Here is a 19,513-nt window from a genome sequence, read left to right on the forward strand (position 1 = left end):
TTTGCTCTTACTGTTTAAGGACCAACACACACACACACACACACACACACACACACACACACACACACACACACACACACACACACACACACACACAAAGAGATAACAGACTTAGTAACAATCTGGGGCCTTCACATTAAAATTGAATTTTATTTGCAACATAATGGATGGAATGTGAGTTCTTTATGAGTAAAAACAAAAACAACAAAACAGGGGACATGACAACTACTGCTATGATCTTCACCAACAGGTGATCATAGGCTGATTACAGCAGACATGCTGACAGGACGACAGTTGCAGGCGTGGTCCCCCAACCTATAAAATTGAAAGGAAAGAGAAGAAATGAAGCAATGCCAGGCAGAGGGTGGCTAACAAACTATCAAAATGCAATAATGAAAGTTTACAGAAGTTTACAGTTTACTAAAAGCTAGAGCACCATCTTTATGTAAACTGTTGTAAAGTTTTATTATAGTTCAGAGGTTTACAGCTTGCATAAAGCTAGAGTACTAGAATTTCTTCAGTTTCTGTAAATGTTTCACAGTGTAATACTATAACATTGTCCGCTGTACATATTATCAGCATTGTGCTAAAATACAGAGAACTCTATACTATATCCACACTACCAAAATATTGGAATGGAATTGCCATATTAAAATAAGACAAACTATTCACCAAAAGCTATCTTTAAATGTTTGTCAATATCGCAAAAATTCTGGGAACAAGCACTGGATAAAACGATACATATGCTGTTATCTGCCTTGAGATTTGACCTGCACTTAATTCTAATATAATTTAGAATTGTTTACAGTTTTGTTCATCATTTGACACATCAAAGTTTTAAGTTTATTACAGCTTCTTAGAATCGTACTAATGATCTAACTCCTGTACAAGACTAACATATTGGTATCATTATATACAGTTGTCTGCAACCAAACTGACAAAATATCCAAACAGTCATTCCAAATGTTGAAACAGTACTCTAAAGACAACAGACTGCAAGGCTATCGAGTTCTTAAAACCATTAAGCTTTCTAAACACATTCGGGGGGCTACTGCATAATTAGATCCATTAGTCGCCAACTCAGTCTAGTTTTATTCCACTGCCCATTTCTCACTGTAGTGGTTGTGTGCCTTTCTAACACTGACCTTTCTGTCTGCTCCTAAACTCCTCCATCTCAACTCCCTGCACTTGCGTAGAAGGCACCATGGTCACGATACGAGCTCCACTTTGTAAGGAAGTTTATGAAAGTTCTCGGAATCAGCTCACTTCAAGTTCAGATGGCTTAGTTTTCACACAAACCCGACAGCACAGACCTCCTTTGAAGTGAGGTTCAGTTGTAAGTGGTGGGAGGACTGTGTATGTCAAGTAACACCACTACCAAACACCACTACCAAACTTCTAATAGTTTAGTGCTTTCTCCTACAAAACTCTGTCTAAGTCCTAAGCTCATCAGTAATAAATTCTCACCACCGAGTACATGAAGAGCGCATGCTCTAGAACTCATCGTGGCCATGCAGTGAGGAGATGACAGCCTCCGGCTCCTGGCACACGGCCGGTGTGGTGAACTCCATAAGGTACTCGCAGCGGCTGGGCTCAGACGTTGACATCACTGTGGTCTCTTTACCACAGGTTAATTTCACCTGAAAAGAAGACGCACATCAGCGCAGCAGGTGGCAACATTTTTTTTTGTTAGTCCACTGCAGAAGCATTTTGAATGCTACTTTCATTCAACGAAATATATTAATTTCAACTTTGCTTTTCACTTACTCTAATTCTAACCTTAACGAAAATCTGAATATCTGTGGCACTACTCCCTAAATAAAAAAAATCTTTATTATACCATAGCTATGGACAAGTCGAGAGATTTTCTGTCGATAGCCCATAGCTACTATGCAGGCTTTTTAATTTAGTGAAAGAGTGATATGGGCTATTCCACTTTGTCTCAGGTTTTTGGACCCTAATTCACAGATTATCTTTGATACCCTACCAGCCGCACTATCAAGCACCACATTAGGCATTATTACTAGTTAGGGAAATTTCAAAGTGGCAAAATTTACAAATAATTTCATTTGGTACAGAAAATCAGGAAGCTGTAATTAAAATTGATTTTCCTGCACCAGTCAGCAGAAATGTATTCAAACATATCTGTACATAATCTCTGTTCATCCCAAGTATCGAAAGTAAGTATGATGCCCAAGAACGTCTACGCTACAGGTTTGATACCACTTTAAAAGACAACATCCTGCATAATAAGCAGAGAACAGCAAAAAGGAAAGTCCATGCTAGCACGCAAAGCTGTAGCCTCAGCCATCACAAACAACAGTGCCAAAGTGCAAAGAATAACCAAAACAATGGGGTTCATTGCCATTTATCTGCTGTCAAGGATGTTGAATTTCATGGGACATAATGTAACCAACATACTGCAATAATTTTAATAATCTATTCTATGTAAACTGTTATGTATTGTCAGCTCACTGACCTACTATTTTGCCTACTACTGTCTGTTTTTTCTGAAGATACTGTAGTTTCTTAACAATTTGAGCATTTGGTTATATAAACTATAGGGGTTTTGCTATAAGTGATCATCGAAATGAAACATGACTCTCCCAGATTAATACTAAGGCACACGCATGACAGTGACACAAGAAGAGGTCAAGATGTTTACTTACTGTGGTAGACCTGTTAGGGCCCTGCCAGCACCCGGTACCATGTTCATACTTCATCAACAGGTACTTATTATCCTCAGGTCCTGCCCAGGTTCCCCATGTCCTAGATAAACATATACCCATGGAGAGAAATAGAGTAAGAGATCCTATCTGTCTGTTAACAATACAAAACAGAAACATCAGAGTATGAGACTCTTACCCAAGGTTGGTCTCTGAGCCTCCATACTTGGGTTTCTGGGACACACGGTTAAATGGACATAACTTATAGATGTACCTACAGAGGACAATGTATGACTGTGAGTAAGAAACATCTCATACTATGAAAACTACAGCCTACTAAGGAACGCCTACACGACCACCTAAGACTGTTTAACTTACTCGCTAGTGGTGAGCTCATAGCACTGGCTGTAAAGGTAGGAGAACTCTGAATCAGGCCCAAAATCAAAGGAAATCTCTTTTTCAATGTTTCTGTTAAAGGAAAAACATGCACAGACATATACATTTACCATAACATTGCAGATTTACATTCACACAAAAAAGCAGAATTATTTATTGTATGGATTCTGGCATAATTGTACTAACTTCATCTGATCATCCACATCACGCAGAGCTCTCTCTGATTCTTCAAAGTTGTCCCTGGCTTTCTGAGCAGCTGCAAATGACAAAAAGACCATTACCGTCTCCACAGAGTACACTACCTGTTAACGATTAAAAAGGACATGACGCTGAAACCTGTGACATTCACTCAAACTCCTCTATGAGAAGCCTGGCTGGTACAGGCGAAACTGACCATCGATTAGGACCCGCGTCTCATCGTCATATGGTGGCATGGCTTCCTCATCTTCATCTTTCTTCGGTGGAGTTTTAACGGTGGGGGGAGCCTGCACCAAAAAACTTCTTTTACTTACATGCTCACAAAATAAGATAAAGCAGACAGTACATTTCATCAGATGAAAGGGCACATAGTTATATTCAACTTTCTCACCTTGTCAAAGTCTTCCTCAGGGTAATCATCTTCCTCCTCATCCTCCTCTTCCTCTTCCTGGACATCGTCGTCACTAGGATACTGCTCAGAGTCATTATCTGCGAGCTTATTGCTTTCTTCAGGTGGAGTGTCCACTGGTGCTGGCTCCACAGGCTGTGACTGTAAAAAGTTTGTTCATAAATTTGTGTGTGTCATATACACACACACACACACACACACACACACACACACACACACACACACACAGATAGATAGATAGATAGATAGATAGATAGATAGATAGATAGATAGATAGATAGATAGATACAACCCCAATTCCAATGAAGTTGTGTAAAACATAAATAAAAACAGAATACGATGATTTGCAAATCCTTTTCAACCTATATTCAATTGTATACACTAAAAATACAAGATATTTAATGTTCAAACAGATAAACTTTGTTTTTTGCAAATATTCACTCATTTTGAATTTGATGCCTGCAACACGTTTCAAAAAAGTTGGGACAGGGGCGTGTTTACCGCTGTGTTACATCACCTTTCCTTTTAACAACACTCAATAAGTGTTTGGGAACTGAGGACACTGATTGTTGGAGCTTTGTAGGTGGAATTCTTTCCCATTCTTGCTTGATGTACAACTTCAGCTGCTCAACAGTCCATGGGCACTAACACACCCCCACACCGTCAGAGATGCTGGCTTTTGAACTTTGCCCTGATAACAATCCGGACAGTCCTTTTCCTCTTTGGCCCGGAGGACACGACGTCCATGATTTCCAAAAACAGTGTGAAATGTGGACTCGTCAGACCACAGGACACTTTTCCACTCTGCGTCAGTCCATCTCAGATGAGCTCGGGCCCAGAGAAGCCGGCGGTGTTTCTGGGTGGTGTTGATATGTGGCTTTCGCTTTGCATGGCAGAGTTTTAACTTGCACTTGTAGATGGAGCGACGAACTGAGTTCACTGACAGTGGTTTTCTGAAGTGTTCCTGAGCCCATGTGGGAATATCCGTTACAGAATGATGTCGGTTTTTAATGCAGAGCTGCCTGAGAGGTTGAAGGTCACGGGCATTCAGTGTTGGTTTTCTGCCTTGCCGCTTACTTGCAGAGATTTCTCCAGCTTCTCAGAATCTTTTGATGATATTATGGACTGTAGATGATGAAATCCCTAAATTCCTTGCAATCGGACATTGAGAAACGTTGTTCTTAAACTGTTGGACTATTTGCTCACACAGTTGTTCACAAAGTGGTGAACCTCGCCCCGTCCTTGATTGTGAACGACTGAGCCTTTCAGGGATGCTCCCTTTATACCCAATCATGACACTCATCTGTTTCCAATTAACCTGTTCACCTGTGGAATGTTATAAACAGGTGTTTTTTGAGCATTCCTCAACTTTCCCAGTCTTGCTTCTTTGGAATGTGTTGCAGGCATCAAATTCAAAGTGAGTGAATATTTGCAAAAAAACAATAAAGTTTATCCATTTGAACATTAAATATCTCGTCTTTGTAGTGTATGCAATTCAATATAGGTTGAAAACGATTTGCGAATCATCATATTCTGTTTTTATTTATGTTTTACACAACGTCCCAACTTCATTGGAATTGGGGTTGTAGATAGATAGATAGATAGAGTGGTGCTTTAAAGTTTGTGAACCCTTTAGAATTTTCTATATTTCTGCATAAATATGACCTAAAACATCATCTGATTTTCACACAAGCCCTTAAAGTAGAGATATATATATAGAAAATTCTAAAGGGTTCACAAATTTTAAAGCACCACTGTATATTTTATATATTATATATAGTGTGTGTGTGTGTAGCATTCAAAAGCATATCATTAGATTATCATATCATGATACGCTTGCCTATTCCTTATTTATTTACAGAAAATATTTCTTGCAAGCAATGACACTGCCCTCAGATGGAGTGACATGGTATAACACACAGAGAATTTTAAAAAAGCATCTTTTTTTTTTTAAATCAGTCCTGTTAACACTTTTAAGATTATGCATCTGATGAATTTCCATGAATTTTCTCAAAAAATTTATAAACATCCACCACTAACTGCACCCCCTCCAAACTCATCTAGCCCTCGCTTATTTAATGTGTCCAGAGTACAAACAACAACGCATGCAAAACAATCTAGCTAGTGAAACGCTAATATTGGCTAATGGAACTGTTTAACGCTTGCAAGAGATAATTATTTTTATCTCATGTAATATGTTCTACACACCCACAGCACACATCTATCTACTTAATTGGAGTTTTCTGGGAAACTTTTCAGTCATGCTAAATTGGGCCACATCAACGGGCTAATGACAGACTTGTCCACAATGTTGACGAGTACATTTACCTCTCCCTGTCTTGAACTGCCTTCATGAGACATTGAACTAGTTATTTCACTTATTCAACTACTTGTTCCCATACTATTAAGTCTACATTCTGCCACTCATTTAGCTCAAGATTTCTCACTGTTGCCTTCAGACTCTCATCATGAGATCACATTCGGTCCCCCTAGACTATTCAAATAAAATTTACAAATCAAAATTCCTAACTGAGCTAAAATTTTGGCTAAAAATAGTAGGCGTAGGTGTATTGTAGCCAATCTTAGACCCTGGTTATGTCAGGTGTGTGACTGTCTTGTGAATTATTACTCACCTCTGAGACATACTTGTCCTTAATATTATCCCACACCTTCTCAAAGGAAGCTGTGTCCACGTGGTCAACTCCTCCAAGCAGCCCCTGCAGGGAAAATCACAACGCGCTAAACAGAACGAGCAGGGAGAAAAACAAAAGAAAGCAATAAAGAAAAGTAGCCCTAATTGTATTTACCTGGGCCTCTGTCTCAGAAACCGTGCCATCAGCATCTGTGTCAAGTTCTGCATGGGTCTGTAGCTCAGCAACTGCAACACTGAAAAACAGAAACACAATTATCAACTGGTCACACATACCATCCACTCTACTTCACTCAAACACAGACACACACTCCCCCGACACTCAGCTGCACTTACAAGCCATCTGCATCATCATCCAGCTCAAGAAAAGCCTCTGCCATTTTAGCTTTGTCCTTCTCTGCGCGGATGATTGCCTTTTGTTCTGTAATAATGACAAGAAGACACGCAACACTGTTCAGAGCTCCGTTTAATCTCAGCAACTGATGGACCACTCATGCAATTGGGTAAGTGATTAACCATAAAGCTAAGATTGTTTATATTCTAGAACTGTACGGACAATGTTTTGTCTGAAAATGTACACAGACAGGCTACTTCATTAAGTATGCCTCCTTTCTACTTTCCTCTTTGTCCATCTCATCAGCTCCACTGACCATACAGGTGCATTTTATAGTTGTATATTTACATACTGTACCACCTGCCTTTCTGCTTACTTCGTTGGCCCCCTTTCACTCTCTCTTTCAGTGGTCAGGTGCCCCACGGGACTACCACATGGCAGGTATTACTTGGGTAAATGATCATTCTCAGCACTGCTGTGACCAGTGATAAAGGACTAGATGATAACTAAGACTATGCAGCAACAGATGCAGTACTGTCTCTGACTTCACATCTACAAGGTAGGTATGGTCTAATGGGCCATGGACAGTAAGTGGAAACAGTGTTCAAAAACTCCAGTAACACTCGAGTGTGCATTACACTCGTACCAGTGCAAAACTAACACGTCACTACCATGTCAGTGTCACTGCAGTGCTGAGAATGATGCACTGTGGTGATTCTCTGTGGTGGTCCAAAAGGGACCTAACAAATTATCCAATCTTTAATTGCAGAACTACAAAGTGCGCCTTTATGGTAAATGGACCTGAAAAAATGGACAAAGAGAGTCCACATGGAGGTGTACTTAACAAGATAGCTGGTTGGTGTAAATGCACCACCATAACATACACAGAGTGTCGATGCATTTTCAGCCTGTATAAGAATTCCATGAGCTAGTAGTAGTATCTGTAATCATGGAGCTGCACTTACCTTCCCAGGCCTTCAGATGGAGCTCTTTAGCTTCTTTCTCAGGCTGCTCCGCTGTCTCTTTAACAGTCCTCAACGCCTCCACTTTCTCCTCTAGCTCCTTCTTATTGTTCTGCAGTTCAGTCAGCTTGCTCTGCAAGAGAGACACAGCTCATTTGCATCAAAGGGTTCTATTCTTGAAGAAGACAGGAATTATCTAAATTGTCATAGCAGACAGATGGGGATGTGGTCCAGATAGAAACTCTGCAACCACTTTGTCCATTAAAAAATTTCTTATTCTCAGAATTTTTTCATCCCATCTGTTAAGAAATCAATCTGTGGAGGCAAGACAGAAATATTAATGTTTCACCATTTTTAAAGTAACAGCACTAAAAGGCTTTCATACCTGCTTTTCTTGCTGTCTGTTCTTAGCCTCTTGAATGAGCTGCTGTTTTAGAAGAAATCCCTCTTTGGTGATCTCAGCCATCTTCTGCAGAACCTCATGCTCCTTTTGGCCCAGTTCCCTGAGAATAAGCACAATGTTATATTGTATTTGTATGTGTATGTATGTATGTATGTATGTATGTATGTGTGTGTGTATGTATATATATATATATATATATATATATATATATATATATATATATATATATATATATATATAAAAACATACACACCCACACCCGGAGCTGCTTTTTACTACATATAATACTGGGCTTCCTCGAGGAGAGGCTTGGAAATGGTTAAACAAACACACCAACAACCAAAAAAATCTATCTATCTATATCTATCTATCTATATATATATATATATATATATGTGTGTGTGTCTTGGGTGCCTAAGTTTCACACAGTAATTTATATTATATATATATATATATATATATATATATATATATATATATATATATATATATATATATATATATACATATATACATACACACACACACACACACACACACACACACACACACACACACACACAGTTGCTGTCGGAAGAAAACCTTGTATCTCCATTTTTGGCATTTTTCAGTTTGACATAATTTGAAAGTATCTGTTTCGCTTTACATTGTAAAATTTTGTGATGAGAGGCCTAAAAAAAATTACGTTATGTTCATCATCAGCACATTTTATCAAGATCCCATTTGGAGAGCTACGTATACAATGGTGCCATTCATTTCATTTTGAATTATCCCATCTTAACCCCAGTTTTAACTAAGTCAACAAAACGCTTTAAGACCTGCAAAGAATTAGTTCATGATTCAGTGATAACACACTAAGCCTTCGTTTTCATCTACAGTCTTCATTAGCTTGATAAGTCCTAATAAATTACTAAGATTAAGTAGCATTAACAACCTTCCAATTACACTGAATCTAAAACTTACTTGCAAGTGTTTTCACATTTGGCCCCACTGTTGTACTCATCCGTGGTGTCACAGCAGTCTTGGAAAGAATAGACATGTTTAATACAGAGTTTATACACAAATTGATGTTGTATCCTAAGAAGTAAAAAGAATCAATAGTGTGCTAAAGGAACTTACCACAGATGCCATCATTAATGCGGGAAGACGGAATAAAAGTGGGCCGGAAGCCAGCATTAGTGCAATGGAAGCTTCCGTTGGGACATGCAGCCGTGCCTAAAAGCAAAAGTATTTAAGACAAAAACTACTTTTATGTTCTGTGCATAAGGGCTGGAAATCGGAAGAGTAAGGGACTCAGATACATGAACTCGTGAGTTTACATTTTAAAGTTATACAAATTTAAAGTATCTTTGCAGTCAGTACCTGGCTCATCTGAACCATCTCTGCAGTCACAATAGTCATCATTCACTCGGTCAAATGGAATTGTGCGGGAGCCATCCAGACAGGTGAATGGCTTGTTCTCCTCATAGAACTGTCGCTCTGTACACACGTGAAAGGAAAGATAAAGGAAACAGATGACTGGTAAAGCCTTTACACTAGATGTAGGAACACTGCTGTGTGGACTTGATTGCATTCAGCCACAAGAGCACTGATGATGTCAGATGCTGATTATGGATAATAGTTCTGGACCTTAAACCCCACTCCAAGTCATCCCAAAGGTATTGGATGGAAGCCCATCATTCCAGAGAACACAGTTTCACTGCTCTACTGCTCAATGCTTGGAGTCTTTATACCCCTCTAGCTGACACTTGGCACTCAGCGTGGTGATCTTAAGCTCATGCGGAGCTGCTCCCATTCTATTGGTAATGGTAATATGGACACTATAAGTTGTGTGTGTGTTTGTGTGTGTGTGTATACAGTAGTTGAATTCAGTAAGTAGAAGAGGTGTTTGAATACTTTTGGCTAATATAGTGCATTATCAACAGTGTGCCAGTACTGGTTAAATTCACAAATGATGTTAGCCACAAATGTAGGTTGTGGATGTACAGCAAACCATGTATAATAAACCTTCCACCGGCATTTTGAATCTTACAGATTGCAAAAATATCAATACTTCACAGTGATTTTAGAAACATGCCACGACAAAGATTTCAGCCCGAAACTTTAGAGATCCAGGCAACATACTTGTAGTCTCAGAGATTTCCTTATTCTTCTTAGTAATTATTAGATTTGTTTTAATGATCCACCACTGGCAATAGCAAGGCAGCAAAATTACTCAGATAAAAAGTTTATGATTTGAGGGCGAATAATAAACAATTTGTTCAATTAATCAAGCAGTTCTCCGTAATGGGAGACAAGGCGTTGATGAAAGGTACCATATTTTATAAAGGGATCAGATCACTGAAATGCGCTGTATGACTTCTGCACCTAAGAAAATGAAAATGCTAACTGTTATTCAGGGCAGTGGTAAGCAATATTTTATTGCTTATTTTATTTTATCCACAAATGCTTTTAAGCATATCACAATGTCAGAACGTGAAGAATACTGACAAACCGCATGTTTCATAGGAAAGACAACATAACAAGGCCTGATAAACATCACTTATATCATTTAATAATTGTTATTGTGTCTGTTCCAACTGATCAAACCTCAAAAAGAGTTACTGTCATGCTTATTTCATACCTTGAAATGTTCTTAAGATGTGATGTTATATTTTGCACACCCCTAATTCAGCAGCAGTGCAGCGAGTACAAAACTCACATTTCGACCAACAGGGGCTTAATCTTTTACTGTTCAGCACTTTAGTGAAATGCACGAAGAGCTGTGGACATAGTGGGCCTGTACATGCATTCTCTTACTTGAGAGTGGTACTCCTCGAGGCCTTTGAACCTCCACGGCTGCGGCTGAACTGACAGCCATGCCTATTACGATCAGCAGAGCAGCACAAGTCATCATGGAGCTTGAACGCAGACGGTGAGGACACCTGAGGTATCTGCTCTCTGACGATGGTGACCCTGGAGCACAAACGTTCAGCTTAGATTTAGGGACCTATTTCAACACAGCCACTTTAAATTTACAGTTGCATTTAAACACTAAACACGTGCGCCACAGAAATATCTCTAGAAATGGTCTGAACACGAAGTCACTCGACTCGGCCTTCACCTTGCTAAGGTAACCTGCACATAATAAGAAGCACTCTTACACTAAAAAGAAAAAAACCGTTTAAAACAACAGCATTTAGACATCACAGCCATGCAGAACGCCCCCAGCTGGAGAACCAGCCGGTTTAATGCTCATACCAGCCGGTTTAATGCTCTGTGTTCATACCGTACACTGTTTTCTGCTAAGCTAACCGAGCTTAGCCTGGCTACCTCGTATTAGCGAGCGTTTGGTATTTTTTCCTGTTCTCGACTAAAAATGACAAGCATGTGAATATTTAACATGTCCCTGTCACTATTCACGGCGTTTCGTTTCGAAAAAAACACACAAATAATCTAATAGTTTAACAACATGAACAAAAAGATAAGACCGTGAGTTTATCATTCATTACCTTCTTCCTTAGCGAACGGGAACGCGGCTACTGGACGTGCTGACGCACACTGCGGTGCTCTGATCTGATTGGCGGAGGAGTATGACACTTTCTGTTTCATTATGGGTAATGTAGTTCTTTGCTGGTGGCCATATTGGTCATCCTGCTTTTTCAGTGTTTCTATAGGTTTTATTGATAAACGGGCGTGTATTAGCACATTAGTTCATTTAGTGCCAAAAGTTTCAAATAAAATAATAAAACCCACAAGCAAAATATTGAGTATCAAAATGACCAAGATGTGTTGAAAATACAGGTAATTTTAAGCATTTTTTTTTCATATTTACTGATTTTGCTGATACCTTTTTTGCTTCTGGAATTTTTCTTTTGCTTCTGACTTTTGGCACTTCTTATCAGGGCTGGGTCTTAGAAGAGGGCATTCACCTGCACTGTCTGATGGTCTGATGGTCAACTCACATTACTCATATTACAGTTCTGGCTCTGTGTTACCTGATAAATAGTGAAATGTTAAAAATGCTTGTTAGCCAGCTAGTTAAATTTGACTGGCCTTAGCATCAACATTAGCTTTTTAATTCAGAATTAGTTTTTATAAGAAATATTGTTATTAAATTATCCTAATAATGTGAAATTAAAACAAGTTCTCAGAAAGTGAATAAAGTGAAGTTTTGCAGCATGTAGTTTGACCATAAACCACAATAGAGACTTGACAACCACTGGCTATGAAAAGCTGTTTTAGCTTTTAATTCATTCGTCAGAATTTTTTTCAGAAATTGATTTTCATGTCCCGCGACCCTGAGGGACAAGCGGCTTAGAAAATGGATGGATGGATGGATGGATGGATGGATGGATGACTTTCATGTGAAATATTATTAGTACTAGTAGAAATATGATTTGTTTTTTCATTAATGTCAAATTCATTCCAAATGTCAAAATTCATGCTTACTAGCAGGAATAGGAGTAGAAACATATTTAACAGAATGAACAGGTCTTACTAGTATGATCGTTTTAAGAGTTTTCATCAGATAGTGTTGTTTAAAAATAGAAATAGCACATTAAAATGTAATGTATTCTGTAAAATGTAATATATATATATATATATATATATATATATATATATATATATATATATATATATATATATATATATATATACATACATACATACACACACACACATACACACATATAATGTTAGCATGGGAAAAGTTGAATTTTGTTAGATTTTTTACGTGTCACAATTAGTCACGTTTTTTACTACCATTAATAAGTTTTACTTTTTCTCATATGAAGAAACTCTGAACTGAGAGACTGCATGGTATCTGACACTGGAGAAAAAAGCACTACTGCAATCACTCTGATGACATTTATTACAAAAATCATCCTTTATTTGTATTTTCAACACACTTTACAGTACTGAACAGTGAAAGAAAAGAAAAATATACTGATATATATTTGTTTATATATAGCCATTTGCTTATTAAATGCATTTTATTCACAAAATGACAGCTCAGTTCTCTCAGAGGACAACCTTTCATAAAAATAATATAATATAAAATAACTTGCACACATTATACACCTTACAGCAATGTAATTTACAAATATTACAATCATTTTCTGGCATTTATTTAATTTTTTTTTCTATTTTCTGTATATTATCATAATTTATGAACAAGTAACATATTAATTAAAGCCCAGAGAGTCATTCCATAAAGGATTATCATCAGAGGAAAGTGACTTCATTACCAATAAACCTTTTTCTGGTTAAGCCACATTCTTCCCCAAATCAATCTGAGTGTCACAGGCTGCTGCTTGAAAAACACTTGAAATATTTAAAATCCCAGGACTGTCAGCCATCGCAATGTGGATTATTAATGCAGACTAGCTTGTCTTTGTCAAGCAACAGGAAGAGAGTGTCGGTATGGCCAAAAGGTTTGGGACCAAGCCATAAGGAGTGCCTCCCCTGTGCAACGATGTTTCTGTATCCTTCGAAAACATGAACCTACACACCGTTTAACCTAATTCAGCCACCTCACAACCTACAGCAAAATAAAGTGCTGGTACAGACGAGTTTTAGAATTCACCACTGATTAGTCTATTCTCAAATACAATTCAACTATACACTAGTTCAAGATGGTGGGATCTTTACTGTAAACCTGAAAAAAAGAGGAAGGGTGAGGGGGAAGATGACAGAGAAGAGATAGGTGTCAGGAAGAAAGAGTGTGCAGGGTGCTTTTGCAAATTCAACACTTTAACTACGCTTCATTACAACTAAAAGTGATAAGTTGTCAGTGACAATGATTGATTCCAAGTGATTTCAAATTTACAGTCCAACATTACAATATATACAAAACAAGCAGTGATAAATCTACTATTTATATTTTCTCATAATTAGTTCTTCGATATCATGACCACCAACCAGCATGATACAAAAATAAAAACTGTACACAAACTGTTCAAAGAAAACACTTTCCCTTTGATATTCAAAAAAGAATGGCAGCAAGTAATTAATTGAATAATTTCTTAATAAGAAACAATTGCTACAGTATCGTGTTAAAATGGCAAATAGTATTTGTTTGCTTAAGAGCTTACATTATTCATGAAAAGCCACAAACCAAAGCATTTTCTAGGGTAAGACAGGCAAATGCATATGGGAATGGCAAACGTTCTTACCACCAGATCAAGTAACCTTGGGTTACAATCCTACCATCCATCAAATCAAGGCCCAAGTAGGTAACCCTGGGTTACAACTCTTAACATCCACCAATTAGACAACCCGTCAAGTAACCTTGGGCTACAACTCTCATCAACCACAAGTTAGTGACCAATCAAGAAACCTCAGACTGCAGCTCTACCACAAGGTGTCCAAGCCACACCTCATCTGGTCACATACATTATCTTGCTTATTCACCCACATGTTTGTATTGGTGTGAACTCAAGGTTCTATTGAAACAGGCACAAACTTGAAGCTAAGCTACTGACCAGCAGAAACCAGCTTGTGACCAAATGTATAGAGGATTATTTTTCTCACAAAATACCCACTGCCTTCAACTGCCCTATCATATACTACATTCAGAGACACACCCCAGCCATTATTTCACTGTTGGCTAGATCCATTGCAGAACGAAAAGACATCATAAATAAGATCCTCTCACTCCTTTGATTGGCATTTGTGAAAAGACAGCTGCACTCCAATATAATCATAAACGACACCACTCCTTCCCATAGTGTGAGATCAAATGGAAGAGTGCAAAAGAGTGCGTTGGACGAGGCACACTCCCTTGGTATTAATGTTTCAGGGAGTGTGTAGATGATGATGCGGTGTGTCTAGATGGGTATCTAGGTGTAGTTGCCTACTATCTAAACAGACATATACAGACATAACACAGATATTCTGGGATCTTTCATGAGCATCTCATCAGTCAACATAGTGACAAATACGAAAACCCTGCAGTGTTAAGGCAAAAAAAGCATCGAACCCAATAACGGCTGCATGTGACTCCCTGTGCTCAGTTTGATTGGTCCACACCACTGACTCTCCCTCCTCTCCTCCAATCACATCCTTCAGACACTTTCCTGAACCAACCTATTAGCTGCCCACCCATTCCTTTGGCAAGACACAATGGAGAATATTATTGGTTGAGATGGAGCATGTCTGCATTATATGAGTGGGTGAAAAATGAGACTGCCAGTGTGAGTCTGCGCTGCTGCTGAAATGAATCTGTAACTTCCACTGTTTTCACAAGTGAACTGTGATTCATAAGAAGGCAAAACTATAAGTTCCAAAGCATCAGATGGCTTATTCTCAAAAAAGTGACTATCCTCAGTTGCATGTAAGGTGATAGGAGACATCAGCCCACGAGCAACAGCTATGGTGAGTCCCTTAATTCAGAAGTTCCCTAAATACTCAACAAGTGTAGAAACAACCAAGGAAGACTTTACGCAATGAAGGTTTTCCACGAGAAAACATGGATGCTCCCAACATACACACAACACAAACCATGCTCGACAGCGTGAGAGAGAGTAACTGGTTACAATCAAGAAATGAAGACAAAAGCAGACACTCCTGTCCCACGATGCATTGCTTTACAGCAGCTCCAGAGCTGAAGCTGGTGGTTCAGAAAGGCACGTGGCCATCTTGCACTGGTAGCACTCCTGGTAAAGGGAAAAGAGGGGCTGGGACCCATGCTGCAGGTCCCGCCTTGTGCGCTTCCTCCTCCTTCCTTCTCTCTTCGTCTGCATCCATTCTCTCCTCAGCACCATGCTTAGCTCCCTGTCTTCCTGCAGCGGGGTCCTTAGGGTATTCTTTCCGACAGAAATGGAAAACAAGTCACTCTGATTGAACTAATCATAGGATATCTGAGGATTTCAGTCCCTGTTAAGAATATGTTAAAAAAAACTGCTGACGCTATTGATACGGATACTAGTTGGTACTCCATTTGAGATGGCTTTTTCCAAAGAGATCCCTTCTGAATCCAAGCTCCCCCCTAAACACATACACAGACACACATCTGGGTGTGTGCAGAGATATTGTATGGTGCGGTGTGGTAGATTAACCTGCAAGTGTTGTGTGCATGGGAATGCATGTGATCTGTCTGTGTGTGTGTGCGCGCGCATGTGAATGCTCAAGTCTGTATGTGTATGTGTTTGTGTGGAAATTTCAGAGTGCTACACTTTCTAAATGGCCCATTTTAAACTCCCCTAAAATTGATTTCCTTCACATAACCTCTTACCTTCTTCTGGAAGGGCCCCAGCACCCGTTCCAAATCTACAGTTGCTGTGTTACTTCTCTGATAGCAATATTACTTTGTTCCCTTTTTTTGAAAAATAAAATTAAATGTCTTATTGAGTTGGTGCACAAGTATTGTTTTGTTCATGGCTTGCCCATCAGATCCAGGGAGTGGACAGGATGGGTAAGGGGTAAGGGACAGAGACAGTTCTCATAGGATATTCTATGTTCCATGCTCCTCTGCGACGAGCTGGACAGTTGCTAAGCCTCACGTATCATCGGCAGGAGAGGATAATACCTCTTCATCCTCTGCTTCCTCCACAGGACTCCCGTCTGAATGTCTTTCCTCGTCCTCCTCTTCCACCACCGACTGAACCTGCAGTCGCCTCCTCCCCACCCTCTCCACTGCCACCTCCTCTCCTTCTCCATCCTCCCCACCAGCCCCAAGCTTTGCCCCTTCCTTCTGGTCTTCTGGCATCTCCAGCACGTCATCTTCCACGTGGTTGTGGTTTGGTCTCACTACTTGGGCTGGCTCCCCTTCCAGAGTGAGTTCGAACTGGAACTTGTCTATGCAGGAGTCGAGTTCGTTGTCTGGCAGTGGAGGAGGGGAGGGGCTCTGGGGGATGGTGCTCTGATACCAGTCCCTGTTGTCCTCCAGGGTATCCAAGATGTCCTGAGCATCGGGGTGCACCAGGTCACCCCAGGTCTCCCACAGGGGGTGCACTATGTAGTCAATAAAGCCCACCTGCATAAGGGTGTAAGACACAAGACACGTCAGGAGAAACTACCTGTTTTTAGTAAACTTTTGATGTGTGTCTAGCTCTACGATGTGCTGTACCTGACTTTTCTCCACAGATGCAGTGTGTTTATCGCACATTGGGCTGATCTCCATGCCACGTTCACGCTCCTTGTCTCCCTGCCTGAAGAACTCCTCCATGATGCGCTCTGTCCACTGCCGGTACACTGCCAGAGGCTTGGTGGGATTGCTGAGGTCAGCACAGTGCACCATGTTTCGCAGAACCTACATATACACATATACACAAACACATAACATATACAAGTATGTGAACCCTCCTTCTAACTAGTCAGTTTGGCTTTTTCAGCCACAACTATCACTAACAGGTGCATACAATCAAGCACACAGCCATGAAATCTCCTCAGGCAAGCACTGGTAGCAGAATAGTCACAACGAAGAGCTCAGTGACTTTCACTTAATTCTGTGGCATAGGACACAAACTTTACAAGCAAATTCGCCAAATTTCTGCCAGTCAGCTCTACATACTGTTATTGTCTAGTGAAAATATGCAAGAACAACAACAGCTCAGCTGCAAAGTATTTCCAAATTACCTCTGGAAGCAAAGGCAGCACTAGGAGCATTTGTCGGGAGCTTCATGGATCAGTTTTCCTTGGCCAAGCAATCGAACACAAGCGTAAGATCACCATGTGAAATGCCAAGTGTTGGCTGCAGTGGTGTAAAGCACAACACCATTGGACTCTGGGGTAGTGTTCTCTGGAGTGATGAATCACACTTTACCATCTGGTAGTCTAACAGATTAATCTTGGCTTGGTGGATACCAGAACACTCTCTGAATGCCTGAATCTACACTATCAGAAAAAGGTACTGGGCAGGTTTATTTTTCATTTATCAAGGTACAAACAGTGCACCCTCAATGCTACAACAATGACTTTAAGGTCCAACTGAGTACCTTTTCTACGTTTTTTTTTCTCAGGAAAAAGGTACATATTTGTACCTTTTCATGACCTAATGTTTTAAAACAGAACAGTAAAAAGGCTAGAGTCAAGATAAAGTGTATGGAGTCAACACAACTTTACAGATAAAATTGTAATGGAAATATTTTCACTAATTAAAGGTACTAGCCTAGGGACAAGAGGGGTACCAATCCAGTGACAGTTTAGCACCTTTTTTTCTGAGAGTGTAAGTGGAAAAGGAATAATGGTCTGGGGCAGTTTTTCATGGTTTGGGTGACGTTCAGAGAACTGTGTACTTCCAAATTACTGACTGTAATTTGAGGAAAGTGTCAGTATGTCAGTGCCTCTGTGCACAAATATGCTGAGTTTGGTTTAAAAGAACTTGACTTGCATGCACAGTGCCCTGACCTCAACCCCATGAAACATCTTTAAGATGAACTGGAACACAGACAGTAAGCCAGGCCTTCTCGTCCAACATCCGTGCCCGCCCTCACTAATGCTCTTGTGGTGGAATGGAAATCCCTGCAGTCATGTTCCAAAAATATAGTAAAAGACCTTCCCAGAAGACTGGTGGCTCCGACTCCAAAGAGAGTTACCTCCAAAATGAACTCGGATTCAACGTAAAATTCACAATCCAATATTTAGTGTCCTGAAAAAGCACATTCAGAAGCAGCTTTCCCTTAAACTGTCACTGTTATTAGGGAATGCTGGAAACTTCAGATGCTGGATCATGATGAGGCAAGGAAGTTGACCTAATGTGTTTGCTTTCAAATTAGGTCAATATTGGTCTTGTGTGCACACAGCATGTATAAAGTACGTCCTGTGAACAAACTTCTAACATACATATTTACTTGGATAAAGCCTGCGAAAGCTTTACCCTCAACAGTGACTCTTGGATCTTTTATCAAACCTCAGCATTCTCATTTCAATGGTCTCACTCAAGTCTTGTGAATGAATGGTAACCTACGAAGTATAGCCTACTCTGATAATTATATCACCAACTTGAACGCTGGTTATCTCGTTGTGAACCTTCTGTCTGATACACAGATTTTAACTAAACCTAGCCCTACATGTATAATATGTAAATATGTAGTCATACATGTAGAGTTAATTAATCCTTGTTCATACCACTGTGAACTGGTTAAATGCCATATCAGGCTGGGATTCTTCAAAAAACGGATTTCAATCAAACATGCTGATTAAAATATTAGGAGTACACCCACATAGCTTTCTGATTTTGTGCAGTTTTGCATTATATTTTTCATCCTTTTTCATTCAAACATTGGATTTGCTTTATATGTCCAGTAAAGTCTTCAAATATCTTCTCTAGTTGCAAATAATAACCTTTCACAAAACGTGTGGATTAGTTTTGGTTTAGAAAAAACTCCCAGTTAATTACAGAGTATTCTATTTTAAATTCTATAAGATAAAGAACTTTACAGAGTGGAATAATTGTTAATTGTCCCTTGCAGTGAAAATTCTCAATCTGCAATGAATGGCAATGAAACAAAAAGCTTTAAACTTTAAGTTTAAAACAAGTTTTCAGAATTCTGGTATAATTCAATCTGAGT

At 39.4% G+C, this 19,513-nt stretch overlaps 2 protein-coding genes across 7 annotated transcripts in view; both read right to left on the reverse strand.

Annotated features, from left to right (window-relative positions):
* Positions 1-126: 126 nt before the first annotated feature.
* Positions 127-11,602, reverse strand: prkcsh (protein kinase C substrate 80K-H). Of its 3 annotated transcripts, none has more exons than XM_017724154.2 (18): positions 11,510-11,602; positions 10,818-10,973; positions 9,381-9,497; positions 9,138-9,233; positions 8,982-9,039; positions 8,001-8,118; positions 7,619-7,748; positions 6,656-6,740; positions 6,477-6,555; positions 6,303-6,386; positions 3,652-3,810; positions 3,457-3,547; positions 3,249-3,318; positions 3,045-3,134; positions 2,866-2,940; positions 2,670-2,769; positions 1,468-1,640; positions 127-315 (listed from the first exon to the last, which is right to left on the reverse strand). In XM_017724154.2, the coding sequence occupies exons 2-17, from the start codon at positions 10,912-10,914 to the stop codon at positions 1,494-1,496; spliced, it is 1,596 nt and encodes a 531-aa protein (XP_017579643.1). In that variant the 5' UTR covers positions 10,915-10,973; positions 11,510-11,602; the 3' UTR covers positions 127-315; positions 1,468-1,493. The 3 variants fall into 3 exon arrangements, with proteins under 3 accessions (XP_017579643.1, XP_017579644.1, XP_037391107.1); XM_017724155.2 differs by lacking the exon at positions 11,510-11,602 and adding an exon at positions 11,287-11,459; XM_037535210.1 differs by lacking the exon at positions 11,510-11,602 and adding an exon at positions 11,259-11,459.
* Positions 11,603-12,864: 1,262 nt separating this feature from the next.
* Positions 12,865-19,513, reverse strand: part of pde4a (phosphodiesterase 4A, cAMP-specific) — an 81,294-nt gene continuing 74,645 nt past the window's right edge. For 3 of the 4 annotated variants that reach the window (XM_017724152.2, XM_017724153.2, XM_037535279.1), the window contains 2 exons: positions 17,071-17,253; positions 12,865-16,977 (listed from right to left, as the gene is read on the reverse strand). In XM_017724152.2, the coding sequence (XP_017579641.1) occupies positions 16,501-16,977; positions 17,071-17,253 (660 nt within the window). In that variant the 3' untranslated portion in view covers positions 12,865-16,500. The remainder of the gene's footprint in view (positions 16,978-17,070; positions 17,254-19,513) is intronic. The other variant, XR_005129747.1, reaches the window with a different exon arrangement.

Source organism: Pygocentrus nattereri, chromosome 27 (genome assembly GCF_015220715.1).
Source record: "Pygocentrus nattereri isolate fPygNat1 chromosome 27, fPygNat1.pri, whole genome shotgun sequence".
Classification (NCBI taxonomy): Eukaryota; Metazoa; Chordata; class Actinopteri; order Characiformes; family Serrasalmidae; genus Pygocentrus; species Pygocentrus nattereri.